This window comes from Aphelocoma coerulescens, chromosome 14 (genome assembly GCF_041296385.1).
Source record: "Aphelocoma coerulescens isolate FSJ_1873_10779 chromosome 14, UR_Acoe_1.0, whole genome shotgun sequence".
In the NCBI taxonomy this organism is placed as follows: domain Eukaryota; kingdom Metazoa; phylum Chordata; class Aves; order Passeriformes; family Corvidae; genus Aphelocoma; species Aphelocoma coerulescens.
In genome coordinates, this window is record NC_091028.1 from 10383241 (window position 1) to 10398032 (window position 14792).

The window sequence follows — 14792 nt, forward strand, 5'->3', positions numbered from 1 at the left end:
GCTTCGTCCTTCCCCAGTGCGCGGAGGATGCTGCTGTTTGCTGGGGCGTCCCCCCGACCCCGGAGCAGGGGAAGCACCACGTGTGGGCTCCCGGCGTCCTCGGACCCTCTGGATCGGGATCGGGGAAGGGCCCTGGCAAAATCCAGCTTTGCACACAGCTCGTGCAAAGATTAAGCTGTGTTTGCATGTATTATTTCCCCCCTCCATGTTTGTATGTGATTTCCCCCCTCTGTGTTTATGTGGTTTTGTCCCTCTATATCCCTCAGGGAGAGCTGTGCCCTGGATCTTGCAGGGGTTATTAAAGGTCTGTGACCCCCATGCTTGCACGAGGCTGCTCTAAATCCATGGGGGCCACATCACATCCATCTCCACAGCCCTGGAAACGTGCCCTCTCCTCCTGCAGCACATGGACTGCACCAGGGAAAGGGAAACCACACCACCACAGAGCCTGGCTTCTCCCCAGTGACTCCAATAAAAATGGGGAGGAAGCACATTGTTCCCTGCATGTCCCATGGCAGGTCATGGATCTCCCGAGGGTTTTCCCTCAGTGATGTTTGCTGTGGGTGAGGGATATCCGAGTAGCTGATGGTGCCCCATGTGTGGGTGACGCTGCCCCAGCTGCTGGCGCAGAGCTGAGCCAGGATTCCCTGGGCTTGTCCCCAGCTCGGGCACAGGCCAATGTCCCCGGATGGAGGAGGCTGGAGTGGGGGTGAGGGTGCAGAGGGGACCAGCAGGGCTCTGCACCCCCAGCTCTGCTGCCACCACGTGCACACACAGGGTGCTCATTGTGGTCCCCAATGAGCCCTGGGGTGCTCCGTGCCACACACTGCAGAGGGGTGCCTGCTGTGCTGCCACGTGGCAGCCAGTAAGGCCAAAGGGAAGTTTCTAAGGTGCAGCCAGGTTTAATGAATTCCCAGGTAGCCTCAGATTGTGCTTGGTGGCACAGAAGAGGAGAGGGCAAACTTCCAGAGAGCTGATATTGCAGCGCATTTTCTTGTCCTAAATGAATCCCAGCAGCAGGACAGACCATGGAGCTCTGCAGGGCTTGGCATTGTCCTGGCATGAGGCTCCCACACTGAGACCCACCACACTTGGGCAGCAGCCACAGCACTGATCCCAATGGCACCAGCGTTTTTCCTGGATCCCACAGCCCCCAGGAGGGTGCATGGGCTCAGCTGAGGCTCACAAGGCAGCATTGGTGTGTCCCTAACCAGGGGGGTGAGAGCTTCTCCCACCGTGCCATGCCATGGGCGGGCAGCACAGGTGGGACGTGCTCTTAGCCCTGGAGCTGGGCCATGGAAGGCACAGGGCTCTTGAGAGGGTTGGTTCAGTGGCCCAACCTCGCCCCGGCACGTGGCCTCCACGAGGCGCAGAGGCTTCTGCAACCACAGCCACCACCTCCTGCCCATGCTGGCCCTCCCACCTGCTGCCTGTGTGCCCTGTCTGGGACTGAGGGGGTCAATGCCCGGCCCAGGTGCTTAGAGCCCAGCCCAGGGATTTGGTGCCTGTCCCCAGGAGTGAATGATGTCCCCAGGGCTCAGTGACACGCGCAGAGATCGATGATTTTTCCCGGGCTCAGTGTCTGTTCCCAGGGCTCGGTGCCCATCCCCAGGGGTCGGTGACATCCCCAGGGGTCGGTGACATCCCCAGAGGACGGTGTCCTGCTCAGGGGTTGCAGTCTGCTCTACTCCCTGCTCAGCTCCTGGTGCACCAGCTCCCCGCCCGGTGCCGCCGGGGTCCCTGCCCGGTGCCGCCGGGGTCCCGGTGCGGCGGGGCGGCGTGGGGAGGCGGTGCGGGGCGGGACGCGGCGGCGGACCCGCCTCCATCCGTCCCCCCCGCCCTCCCCGCCCGGTGGCAGCTCTGGGCACGGTTCGCGGGAGCAACTTGGCGGCTCGTCCCCGTGGTGCCTGTGCCCGGGCCAGCGCGGCCATGGCGGGCGGCCGGTCCCGTCGCCCCTAGAGCCGCCCGAGCCACCGGAGCCACCGAGAGCCACCGGGAGCCACCAGAGCCGCCGGAATGAGCTCTCTCGCCTTCGACGACGCGGCCCTGGAGGGGCTGGCACCGTCCCTCGGCCTCTCCGGGGCCAGCGATATCGACACGGCCTTGCTCAGCGACATCGACGGTGGGTCCCGGCGGGGACGGGATGGGGCATGGCCGGGGCTTGGGGCATGGCCGGAGCAGGGCTGGGGGAGTAACCGGGGCTCGGTGCACGGCGGGCTCTTGGCTCGGTGCAGTCCTGGGGCTCGGTACATGACCGGGACCGGGCTGTGGGAAAACCAGGCTCGGTGCATGGCCGGGGGCTGGGCACGGTGCGGTACCGGGTCTTGGTGCGTGGTCGGGACATGGCTGGGGGTATGACCGGGGCTTGGGGCACGACCGGGACCGGGGCAGGGGTGCAACCAGGCTCGGTGCAAGGTCAGGACCGGGCTGGGGACATAACCGCGTCTCGGTGCGTGGTCGGTACCGGGCTGGGGGTATAACCGGGGCTCGGTGAATGGGCGGGCGCGCTCGGTGCATGGCCGTGGCCGGGGAGTCCAGGCTCGGTGCACGGTCAGGGAACTTGGTACCGGGACATGGCCGGGGCAGTCGGATCGGTGCAGAACCAGGACTCGGTGCTGGCCGGCGGACCGGGCTTGGTGCCGGGCCCGGCTTGGGGAGGGGGACACGGGGCTGCTGGAGCGCGGAGTCGGTGCAGAACCGCGCTGGCTCCGTTACCGGGGGCCGGTCCATAGCGGGGGGCTCGGAGTGGGGGAACACAGGACACCGGGACCCCCGGGCTGGAGGTGCCGATACCGGGACAGCCCCGACGATCCCCCCCCGTTCCCGGCCACAGCATCGTGTCGCCGGTAGCCCCGCCCCTCCGTGACGTCACCGGCGGGGTTACTCTCGGTCATTCCCTCCAGGACGCCTGGGTTCTCCCAACCCATCCAACCGGCATGTGGTGAGATGGGGCGGCTCTGCTCCAGCCCCGGGGCTGCCTCCCGCCAACACCCACCTCCCCACCGGTCTGGGGGTCCCTGGGATGGGAATGCTTCAAGGGGATCCATTCCCGGAGGGAACCCACTTCCCAAAGGGACACATTCCTCAAGGGGACCCACTTCCCACCACCATAGCACCACGTGCGCCGAATTCAGCGTTTCCACAAAATTGGGGGATCAAAATTGGGGAAGCAAAAAATTGGGGATCCCAAAAAAATGGAGATTCCAAAAAATTGGGGATCCCAGCCCTCGGCAAGCCCCGCACCTGCCTTGCCACATGCTCCACCAGCTCTGCCGGTCCACGCCATCCGGCACAGCCGGTGGAACATGCGGCAAGGTGGGAGCAGGACTTGAACCTTCCAACAGCTGCCCCACTGTGTGGTCCGTGGTGGTCTCTCCTCTGAGATCTGGGGTGGAGATGGCATCCTAGGTCTGCAGGCTCATCCCAGTGGCGATTGGGGTGGATCAAAGCAGATCCAGGTGCCACCTGCTTTTCTTGGCGAGGTTTTGGCGTGGGCAGGGAAGCAGGAGCTGTGCCAGGGCTGAGTGGTGCCGTATGGGATGAGGTTTTCCCACTGTGGGGTTTTGCCATGCTCCTTTGTATCACAGCCAGCCAGGCCACCTCGTACCCCACAGTTCCCCAAAGTGGGTTTGTCACTGGTCCACAGTTGGCCACGGGTTGTCCCTCATGCCTGTGCCAACCCTAGGGTGATGTGGGAAGTGTGCCCAGGGATGTGGGTGCCCTGAGCCTACTGGGACCTGCCAGGACCCACAGACGTGTGTCTCTGCCCCACAGGGTCCCACAGTGGGGGTGGAGGTGGCACTGGTGGGTGCCCATGTCCTGCTGATGGCATGGGTGGCAGCGGGTGCCACAGGATAAAAACACCTGGAAGGTGCCAGGAGGGTGGGACAGCCGTGCCCACCCCCAGTCTGGGCAACAGGAAGCAGGGGGGGGGGTACAGGAAGGAGCACCCCCTCTCTGCAACCCTAGACTTTGCTCTGGATCACGAGGGAGCCTTGGGGGGTGTGGGGTGTGTGTGTCTCTTGTGTGGAAGGGAGGGGGCTGGGAGGACACCCACCTGCACAGGGCAGGATGCCGGGGGCTGAATGTTTTTTTGGGTGTAACAGAGCTGTGTGCAGACCCCGATCGTTGCGGGGGGACTCCTGGGCAATGAGTCAGGGGGATCACACGGGGCTGGGGGGCCCTGGGGGCGATGGGGCGCGGGCAGAGGGGTTAACGGGGTGTGACCCCGAGTAACCGCGGGCGGGTTGCGGCGGGTGCCCGCGAGTAACCCGGTGCCGGGCTCACCTTGGGCGCCGGGGGCTGTCCGGGGGCGGCCGGCGGGCGCGCAGGCGGCGATTGGCGGAGTCGCATCACCCCATCGCCGGCCGCGCTCCAGCCCTGGCGCGGGCAGCGCGGGGAGGGCTCCGGGGAGGAGGCGAGAACATGGCTTTAAAATATCCCGGGGCCTCGTCGCTGCCCGGCACGGGGCTGAGCGGGGGCTGCAGCCTCCTCCTGGGGACCCTCCGCTCCCACCTGCAGGGAGTGCACCTTTAAAGGTACCCCCGCCCCCCCAGCCGCCTCCTCCTCGTCTGGCGGGGTCACCGTCCTGGTCCCTCTGGGAGTGCTGCACCCCATGGGGCAGGCGGTGTCCGGGGGCTGTGTGGCTCGGTGGGGACATCCCGGGGGTGTGTGCGTGGGGGGTGCCCTGGGGGTATCCCGGGGTCTGTGCGTGCAGGGGGGGTGCGCTTGGGGGTACCGGAGTGCGGGGTGTCCTGGGGTCTGTGTGCCCCCGGTGGGATGAACCTGGGGGTACTGGGACGGGGGCATTCCCTGCATGGTGGGAGCATCCCAGGACACCTCAGTGGAGAGACCCCGATGTGTCTGTGGGGGCACCCCAGGTCCCATTGAGTGGGACAGACCCCCTCTCAGGCTGTTTTAGCCCTGTGCTTGCCCAGCTGCCCCCCTGAGGGCTGTTGTGATCAAACAGACCTGCCACTGGGGTCTGGCACGTCCCGGGGGTGCCACCCCACTGACGCAGTACGAGCACCCCCTCCCCTTGATACAGGGTCTGATTTGGGGATTGTCGGGTTCCCAGTACAGAGTAAATGAATGAATGAGCTGGCACAAGCCCCCCTCAGCATCAGAGACAGGCTGAGATGTGCCCTGCCATTCCCAGACCAGGCTGAAAACCACAGATTGCTGTTGGCCAAGCCCCGACACTCCCGTTTTGAGCGCCGTGCCTCAGTTTCCCCACTGGCAGGATGGCTGCGAGGCTGAGAGAAACAGGGCACAGCAGCTTCATGGGCTCTTGGGGAATTTTGCCCCTGAATTATGGGGATCTGCCCCCAAAATATTACACTGTGGGGAGGGCAGCACAGGGCCAGCCCAGGCCCACCTTGGGAGGTGTGGAGCAGCAGCTGACGGCTCGGGGGGTGTGTTTTACAGACATGCTGCAGCTGATCAACACGCCGGACAGTGACTTCTCGGGGCTATTTGACTCACCGTTCACTGCCCCGGAGAGCGCCGTGCCCTCGGGGCTCCCCTCCACGCCGGGCACCCTCAACACTTTCCTGGGTCCCAGCAAGCCGCCCCCCGCCGCCTCCAGCGGCAGCACCTACGTGGGGTCTCCCGGGATGGCCGCCTTTGCCCCGCAGCCCCCGGCCCCGCTCCTGCCGGCGCCATCCCTGGGTGTCAAGGAGGAGCCATCCGTGGTGCCCAGCAGCCAGCCCCAGCCCCAGCCCGGCGTCATGCTTGCCCCCAGCTTCGTCCCTGCGTCCCCCAGCCCGTTCACTCCCCAGCCCTTGGTGGGCTACCAGAACCAGCACAGCTTCTCTGGTGAGGATTTGGGGGTGCAGGGCGGGATTGGGGCTCCCAAGATGGAGGTCTTGCTGGAGGGGTGATGTGTCCCTGCAGGATGGGGCTGAGCGGGGTGGGCTGGTGCCAGGGGCTCTTGTAACGCTGTCCTCTGCTCAATGCCCAGCTGTGCAGTCTGGGAGTGTGGGGCAGACCCTGCCCAGCCCCCTGCCCACCCCACAACCCAGCCAGCCCGTGACACTGCCTGGCCCTGTGCAGAGTGTGGCACCCCAGCAGCTCCTGGCCCCCGCCGCCCCCACCACCCAGTCTGTCTCGCCACAGATCCAGTCAGTGCCGGTAAGCCCAGGGCCAGGGGTGGGGGGTCCCGATGACCCCCCCAGCTCCTCTGACCCCCCACCGCCTCTCAGGTTCTCCTGCAGCCCCATTTCATCAAGGCTGACTCCCTGCTGCTGACGGCCGTCAAGACAGACACCAGCAGCGCCAAGACTTCCACCATTGCCTCCCTGGCCACCAGTGCCAGTGGCTCTGCCACCCCGCTCCAGGTGCCGGTAGGTCCCACCGCTGGGAGCTGCTGGGTGGGGGGGCTGCTTCAGGACCGTCACTGACCCCACCCTGCACCCCCGCAGGCGCTGGTGAGCGGAGGGGCCATCCTGGCCACGGTGCCGCTGGTGGTGGACGCGGAGAAGCTGCCCATCAACCGGCTGGCACCCAGCGGGAAGCCGGCGCTGGTGCAGAGCCGGGGCGAGAAGCGCACGGCCCACAACGCCATCGAGAAGCGCTACCGCTCCTCCATCAACGACAAGATTGTGGAGCTCAAGGACCTGGTGGTGGGCACTGAGGCCAAGGTGAGGGCAGGGCCGGGCAATGGGTGGGGGGGGGCTTTGCCCAGCATTTGGGATCAACCATCCCTGCCCACTGGCAGCTCAACAAGTCGGCGATCCTGAGGAAGGCCATCGAGTACATCCGCTTCCTGCAGCAGAGCAACCAGAAGCTGAAGCAGGAGAACCTCGCCCTGAAGATGGCCGTGCAGAAGAACCGTGAGTGGAAGGGCAGCTCTTGGGGTGGGGGGGGGGCTCAGCTCCATGCCCCCAGCAGCCATCAGCTTACTCTGCTTCCTGCAGAGCCCGCGAACGCCCTGGGGACCCACTGCAGGCGGGGGGCCAAGGTGGAGGCCCCCATGGAGGTGGTGAAGGCAGAGGTGATGGAGATGCTGACGCCGCCGCCCTCAGACATGGGCTCGCCGTCCCACAGCAGCCCACTCTCGCTCAGTGGCGGCAGCAGCAACAGCAGCAGCGACTCGGAGCCTGACAGCCCCCTCTGTGACCATGGCAAGGTGAGGGAGGGCTCGGGGGGGATCTCCCTGCCCTGAGTGGGACAGGGGATCTGCTGCTTCATGTAGGAGGTGCCAAGGGCAAAGTGTACCAGATGGAGAAAGAGCTGAGAGCCCTGGTCTTGTTCTCTGAGGCTGCTCCTCACATGATTTGGGGCTGGGTGTGGAGGCAATTTTGTTCTACCCTAAAATGTGTTCTGTGCCCCATGTCTATACCCTGAAATCCGTGCCCCTGTATTCCAGCCTGTGTCTCATTCACCGTGCCCTGTACCCCACGCCCTATATCCCATTGCCTATATCCCATGCCTGTCCCCCATCACACCTATATTCCATGCTGTGTACCCCATGCTCTGCATGCCATGCCCTATATCCCGGGCCCTATATCCCATGTGTGTGCCTCACCACCCCATGTCCATGCCTGTGTCCTGAGCTCACAGCAGCTCTGCCCATGCAGGTGAAGCAGGAGCACCCTCCACCCTCGCCCAGCAGCCAGGGAATGCTGGACCGCTCCCGCATGGCCCTCTGCACCTTCGTCTTCCTTTGCCTCTCCTTCAACCCCCTGGCCTCCCTCCTCCGGGGTTCTGGCTCCCCAACCCCTCTGGAGAGCCAGGACACTGCTGGTCCGGGCAGGAGCATCATGGCTGAGTCTGGCACTTTGGGTAAGCTCTGGTGTGGGGTGGGGGGCATTGGGATGGAGGTTGTTGGGATGGGTGTGGGATGGAGGCTGACAGGGTGGGCATGGATTAGAGGCTGTTGTCAGGGTGCAGGATGTTGGGGTGGGTGTATGGTAGGAGCTACCTGGTTCGAGGCTGTTTGGGTCAGCACGAAGTGAAGGCTGTTGGTATGGGGGGTGTCAGAGTGGTGGCCATCAGAGTCGAGGTGGTCATGGTGGACATGGAGTGAAGGTCATTAGCAGGCGTGTCTTGGGGTGGGTCTGAGATGGGAGATGATTGGGGTGGGCATGGGGTAGAGGCCATTGGGTGGATGCTGCTGGGATGGGCACATGTTGAAAGCCACTGGGATGGACACCCTGGGGCGGGCATGGGGCTGCATTGGCAGGGTGTTGCTGACCCCATCCCCGCACAGAGGAGCCATGGGGGTGGACGCAGTGGCTGTGGCCCACGCTGGCCTTCTGGGCACTGAACGTGGCGCTGGTGCTGGGCGCGGTGGTGCGGCTCTTCGTCTGCGGGGAGCCCGTCACTCGCCCCCACTCCGAGCCCTCCATCCTCTTCTGGCGGCACCGCCGGCAGGCCGACCTCGACCTCGACCGGGTATGTGCCACCGTGCGTGATGTCCCCTGCCCCGCCTGCCCTGTCCCCTCACCCTGCCCGCACTGACCCTCTCTCTCCGGGGCACAGGGAGACTTCGCGCAGGGGGCCCAGCACCTGCGGACGGCGCTTGGGGCGCTGGGGCGGCCGTTGCCAGCCTCCCACGGGGACCTGGCCTGCAGCCTGCTCTGGACACTCCTGCGCCACCTGCTCCAGCGCCTCTGGGTGGGTCGCTGGCTGGCCGCTCGTGCCGGAGGGCTGCGCCCGGACCCCCCGCCCCCTGCCCATGTCCGCCAGAGCGCCCGCGACGCTGCCATGGCTTATCACCGTCTGCACCAGCTCCACCTCGCCGGTACAGCTCCATGCCACGGGGGCTGAGGGACGGGACCCCTGTGCCCCGCGTGTCCCCACAACCCCCTGACCCCATGCCTGAGCCTCCCGTCCCCATTCCCACAGGGAAGCAGGCTGGAGGGCATCTGCTGGCCATCAACCTGGCGCTGAGCGCCGTCAACCTGGCTGAGTGCGCTGGTGACGCCATCTCCGTGGCAGCGCTGGCCGAGATCTATGTGGCAGCTGCCCTGCGGATCAAGGCCAGCCTGCACCGCTGCTTCCACTTCCTGGCGGTGAGTGTGGGGCACTGGGGTGTCCCCTGTGTCCCCTGGGATTGGGGTCTCAGGTCCCCCCTGACCCCCTGCTTTCCCTGCAGCGCCCCTTCCTCTGCAGTGCCCGGCGTGTGGCCCTGTCCCATGGTGGGGCCGTGCCCCCTGCCATGCAGTGGCTCTGCCACCCCTTGGGCCATCGCTTCTTCGTTGATGGGGACTGGGCGGTCAAGGGTGTCCCCAGGGAGACCATCTACAGCTCCGCTGGCAACCCAGGTGATCCCAAGCCCCCAAACCCCCACATCGCCCACTTTGGGGTGTGGTGTACCCGCTGACCCCACCTCTGTGCCCCAGTGGACCCGCTGGCACAGGTGACCCAGCTCTTCCGTGAACACCTCCTGGAGAAGGCGCTGTGCTGTGTGGCCATCCCTGAGCCCGGCCGTCCCACTGCCCAGGGAGAGGGGTGAGTGCTGGGGTGGGCACCCTCTCCCCCTGCCTGGTGCAGGGCCAGCCCCCTCACAGCCCCTCTCCACAGGCGGTTCTCCGATGCCCTCGAGTACCTCCAGCTGCTCAATGGCTGCTCAGATGTCAGTGGCACACCTGGCCCCGCACCCTCCATCACCTCCGGCTTGGCAGCTGTCACAGGTGAGGCTGGCGCATCCCCCGTTGGGATCACTTCATGTGGGGGGCCATGGGAGTGGGAACACCCTGCTCCTGTGTCCTTCCCACCCCGCAGGCACTGACCCCGTGTCCAAGTGGTGGGCGTCCTTCATTGGCATCATTATCCACTGGCTGCAGGGAGATGAGGAGGGGGCTGAGCGCCTCTACCCGCTGGTGGAGACCATGCCCCGGGCACTGCAGAGCTCTGAGTGAGTGCTGGGGACATTGGGGACAGGGGTGGAACCTCATTGCCTGCCTCCCCTCCCCCTTGGATTGGCACGGCCTCTCTGAACACACTTGGAGCACCTGGTGGGTGTTGAGGAAGGGCACAGCCATGCCCAGTGAGGGGTCTGCAGTGACCATGTGCCCTCCACCTTGCAGGAAGCCCCTTGCCCGTGCTGCCCTGCACTCCTTCCGAGCTGTCCGCGCCTTGCTGAGCAAACAGGATGGGAGCCAGGCCACCCTGAGCCACTGTGAGAAGGCCAGCAGCTGCCTGCGGGAGAGCCTGGAGCTGGGCAGCCCCCCTAAGGGCACCATCGACAAGGTGAGCTGGGCTGGGGAGGCACGAAGAGGCCGCGAGCCCCCAGCCGTGGCGGGAGGTGCCCCCGACCCTCGCGGGGGTGCATTGTAGTTGCATTGCATGTGTCAGACTGGGAGTGCAATGCCCCTGCCATGCAGCCCGGCGGGGGTCCCGCGCAGCAGCGCCTGCCCGCAGGGACCTCCTCGGCACCCCCGTCCGTCTGTCCGACCCCCTGCTCACCCCGATCCCCTTGTCCTTCCAGGCAGTCCAGCTCCTGCTCTGTGACCTGCTCCTGGTCACCCGCACCAACCTGTGGCAGCAGCAGATGGGGGCCAGCCAGCAGCGCAGCTGCCTCTACCAGGCGTCCGCCCTGGAGCTCCGTGGCTTCCAGCAGGACCTCAGCAGCCTCCGGCGCCTGGCACAGACCCTGCGCCCCGCCATGCGCCGGGTGAGCCCCCCGACCTGCCACCTGCTGGGTCCCCTGGTGCCCTGCACTCGGCTGTGCTCACTGTCCCCCCCAATCCAGGTGTTCCTGCACGAAGCCACTGCCAGGCTGATGGCCCGAGCCAGCCCCACGCGCACCCACCAGCTGCTGGACCGCAGCCTGCGGAGGAGAGGGGTGCAGGGCAGCAAAACAGGTGGGCAGGGGGTAGGAGATGGGGTGGGACACCTTGCTCCTCACCCACAGCACCCCGGCAGCCTTGGGTAGTGGGATATGTGGTGGGACAGGGGTGGGACACACCGCTCTGCACCCACAGTACACGCTGGGTGGTGGGACATGGGGTGGGATACCTTTGTAACCACCTTGGAGGATGGGAAATAGGGCAGGCACCCTGCTCCGCAACTACGGCAGTCCCCACAAGTCTTGGGTGGTGGGACACAGAATGGGAAACCCCATTCTGCACCCACAGCACCCTTGCAACCTTGGATGATGCGATACGGGGTGAGACATAGAGTGGGACACCCCTTTCCCACCTGCAGCATTCCAACACCACAGATGGTGGGTCATGGGGTGGGACACCCCACCTGCAGCACCCCAAGACCTGGGACATGTGAGCTCCCAGCCCATCCTTTGGTGGTGGCACCAGCTCCAGGGTGGGCGAATAACCCCGTCCCCATGCCGAGCCCCCCAAGATTTATTCAGTGATGTCCACGGGCACCCTTGGTGCTGACCTTGGCTCTGTTCCCTGCAGCTGGCGAGCCGGAAAGCCACCCCACCCCACGGGAACACGCCGAGGCGCTGCTGCTGGCCTGCTGCTACCTCCCGCCCAGCTTCCTGGCAGGCCCGGGGCAGCGTGTGGGGATGCTGGCCGAGGCTGCCCGCACGCTGGACAAGCTGGGCGACCGCCGGACGCTGCACGACTGCCAGCAGATGATCATCAAGCTGGGCAGCGGCACCACCGTCACGTCGGGATAGGTGGGAAAGGGGCCACCAGCCCCCTGCCACCCCCGTGGGTGCGGGATGTGGGGCGGTAGGAGGCCGTGCCTCAGTTTCCCTGCAGGATGATGTTAGGGAGCGGTGTTGGAGGTGAAGGGATGGGTGCGGAGGGCTCGGGTGATGCCTGATGTGGGCGCGGGGTGGAGGTCCCAGCGTGGGGCAGCCACACGTGGGGTACCCTGGGTGGGCTCCCCCCCTCCACGGCCGTGTCCGTGTCCCCAGCCCGCGTGGGGGACGGGGCGTGGGGACCTCTAGTGACACTGTCACAGTATTGCAGGGCACCGCCACGCGCGGCAGCTGCCCCCGGTGCCACCTGAACCCCCCCGGTGCCACCTGCATCCCCCCGGTGCCACCTGTACCCCTCAGTGCACACGGTGGAGGCCCCTCCTGGGGTCTCTGCCCGGCCCCCCGTGGGTCCCACTGCTGCACGACCCCCTGGGTTTGGGGCTTGGTTTAGGAGGTTTGGCCCCACGGCAGTGGTGAAGTGCCCCCTCCCCGACCGTGCCCATGGTAGCTAAGAGGGGTCCCCCACCCTACTGCCTCCTCCCAAGCACTGATCTCCCCCGTTAAGAGCTGCCACCACCCCGGAGCACGGACAGGCTTTGCGAGAAGGGATGGCAGGGTGGCACGGGGCTCCTGGGGGGCTGGTGGGTGCGCCTGTGTCCTTGCTTCGCCCCCTCTTGTACATAGACCCCTCCCCTCGCCTCCCCCCACTCCCCCTTTCCCTTTTTAAACGGTATTTTCATAGCTGGAGAGTTTTGTACAGACAATTAAAGCTGATTATTTATACTGGTGTGTGCTGGATTGGAGGTGGACTGACACCAAAAGTGGGGGGCAAGGGACCCCCCACAGCTGTGGATGCCTTGTCCCCACAGGGCTACACGGGAGGGGGGGGGACAAAGGTGGCAGGGATGGGGACACTGGGTGCTGAGGGACCCCATACACCCCCTCTTCACCCCATGATGTCCCAGCGAGTGCTGTCTCCCTGTTCCCATACCCCCTCCCCTCCAGCAAGACCTGTGGGGACAAAGGACCAGCCAGGGGCTGTCACAGCCCAGGGGGGACCCCAGCAGCCCCCCAAGGATAAAGAGAGGCCACGAGCAGGGCGCCACATACTTCCAAAACAATCGTTGTATCTTTATTGACGCTCTGAATGCAATGACCTGTTTTTTTACTCTTAAGGAAAATAAACATCTTTTAGAAACAGCTTGTTACACACAATCTTCAGTGTGAAGCAATATACTAATAAGAACACTAGTCTTAACATTTACAGTCTTCATATATATTATATATATGTATATGTATACATATATATACACTATATAATGAGGCAATATATAATACACACGGTTTACCATTTTACAGTCATATGTACAAGATGTCACTAAAAATAGCCAGATTTCAGGCAATGCTGCCAAGGACACAGGGATTTTTTTTCTTCTTCTTCTTTAAATTAATTATTTTTATTATTATTTCTCCCTTTTTTTTTTTTTTTTGTTTTTCTCACCTCTTTTGTGTTTTTCGCTCCTGTGTCCGAGGCAGCTGCTGAAATAACAGACATTGTGTGGTCAGCAAACCTTGGGGTGGGTGGGATGGAGGGGACACAAGAGGTGGTGGGGACATGGGGCGCTGGCTCTGCGGGGTACACGGATGGGACCAGCAGTGTGCCCCCCCCTTTGCAGGATGCTGCACAGGTGGGCGGCAGCCAGTGGCTATTTTTAAGATGAGATTTGGGGTTGGTTCACCCTGGGTTGGTTGCCACCTGTGTCAGGGTGTGGATGACACAAATATGGGCTGTGGAGCCTGGGGACACGGGCAGGGGTTACTGAAGTGTTGCGCAGCCCCCCCAGCTCCACTGAGGTGGCCAGGAAGCGAAAGCCGAGGGAGCTGAGCAAACCCAGGGCAGTGAGGGGTGAGCCAGGCCCATGTGGAAAGAGGAAGCAAATGCCTCCTTCTCCTCCTCCTCCTCCAGTTCAGCATGGAGAATTGTGGGGTTCAGCAGAAGCACGGGGAGCAAAGCCCCCACAAGACGAGCCACAGAGCAGGTGCTGGTGAAGCCAAGCAGAGGCAGGAGGGTGGGTTTTGAGGGGTCCTGGACAGCAGGACCAGGTGTCCCCAGCCCAGCAGTGCCAGCGCCGCATGGAGTGGGAGGGTGGTGGTGCAATGAGTCAGGGTGTGGGGTATGGGAGTGGGGCTGGGGCAGCTCAGTGGGTGCCCACCAGCCTGGCCAAGCAACCTTAGCCCCCCCAGCACCCTGGGTGTGGATGGGGGCAAACAGGAGATGGAAGAACAAAACAGAAAAAGCAGAGTGATGTTTCAAACAGCAGGCCGTTGTTTGCCTTTTTTTTTTTTTTTTCTCATTTTTCTCTTTTTTCTCCTTTTTTTTCGGTCTTTTTTTTTGTCTTTTTTTTTAATCCTTTTCTCCGCTGAACTATATACAGACACCATGAGGTTTGCTGAAGGCAACATCTCAGATCAGATCAGTGTGATATTGAGAGCCGGGACCCACGGAGGGTCCGGCGGCCCCAGAGTAAGACAACATCGCCGGGACCCCCCCTTGTACACGGACACCCCCCCGCCCCCCTGTGCAGCCATCGCGGGTGGGGGATCCCGATCCGTCCCCCGCGTATCCAGACCGGGTTTTACCGGGACCCGGCGGGAAGGAAAGCCCGGCGCTGGCTCCGCCCCCCCGGAGCGGGCCCGGGGGGTCCCGGGGCGCTCACGGGCAGCGGCGGGTCCCCGGTACGGCCCGGCCCCGCTCCGCTCCGGGCGCTGCCTCCTCTGCCGGTCCCTCGCTGGCGGCGGGGCGGGTGCCCGCGGGCGCTACACCGGCTGCCTCTGCGGGGAGAACGGAGGTGTCAGCCCGGGAATCCCGTTGGAGGCGGGGGGGGGGGGTGGCCCTCTGTTGTCCCCATCGGCCCCCGCCCCACCAATACCGGGCATCCACCCGGGACACAGCGCTTTGAGAAGGAGTTCAACCATCATTCACCACCTCATCTGTGCTGAGGGAAGGGGATAAGACCCTTCAGACCCATCTGGGGAGTCCCAGACTCAGCATGCAGTCCCCCTGATACCCTCATGGATGTGATGCCCACACAGAGCTGAGCATCCAGTATGGGTGTCCCCAGGAATCTGGGGTCTGAAGGCAGGTCCTCATGCCACAGGGAGCTGAAGAGCATTG

The 14792-nt window shown here is 64.3% G+C and overlaps 2 protein-coding genes across 4 annotated transcripts in view; one reads left to right on the forward strand and one right to left on the reverse strand.

Moving 5' to 3' along the window:
- The first annotated feature begins 1833 nt into the window (after positions 1 to 1833).
- On the forward strand, positions 1834 to 12400 carry SREBF1 (sterol regulatory element binding transcription factor 1). Its single transcript, XM_069029535.1, has 19 exons — positions 1834 to 2122; positions 5428 to 5817; positions 5963 to 6132; positions 6204 to 6344; positions 6423 to 6641; positions 6719 to 6833; positions 6918 to 7129; positions 7581 to 7785; positions 8213 to 8397; positions 8485 to 8746; positions 8851 to 9017; positions 9101 to 9269; positions 9348 to 9456; positions 9529 to 9638; positions 9730 to 9862; positions 10035 to 10197; positions 10436 to 10621; positions 10700 to 10811; positions 11367 to 12400. The coding sequence occupies exons 1-19, from the start codon at positions 2017 to 2019 to the stop codon at positions 11588 to 11590; spliced, it is 3378 nt and encodes a 1125-aa protein (XP_068885636.1). The 5' UTR covers positions 1834 to 2016; the 3' UTR covers positions 11591 to 12400.
- Positions 12401 to 12906: 506 nt separating this feature from the next.
- RAI1 (retinoic acid induced 1) overlaps positions 12907 to 14792 on the reverse strand; it is a 74486-nt gene continuing 72600 nt past the window's right edge. For all 3 annotated transcript variants that reach the window (XM_069029532.1, XM_069029533.1, XM_069029534.1), the window contains one exon: positions 12907 to 14449. In XM_069029532.1, the coding sequence (XP_068885633.1) occupies positions 14435 to 14449 (15 nt within the window). In that variant the 3' untranslated portion in view covers positions 12907 to 14434. The remainder of the gene's footprint in view (positions 14450 to 14792) is intronic.

Excerpts from the sequence above, each read along its gene's own strand:
- SREBF1 (XM_069029535.1), top strand. The coding sequence starts at position 2,017 with ATGAGCTCTCTCGCCTTCGACGACGCGGCCCTGGAGGGGCTGGCACCG. Across the intron at positions 7,130-7,580 it reads CCCTCTGTGACCATGGCAAG|GTGAAGCAGGAGCACCCTCC; the intron begins GTGAGGGAGGGC and ends CTGCCCATGCAG. Across the intron at positions 9,270-9,347 it reads CAGCTCCGCTGGCAACCCAG|TGGACCCGCTGGCACAGGTG; the intron begins GTGATCCCAAGC and ends TCTGTGCCCCAG.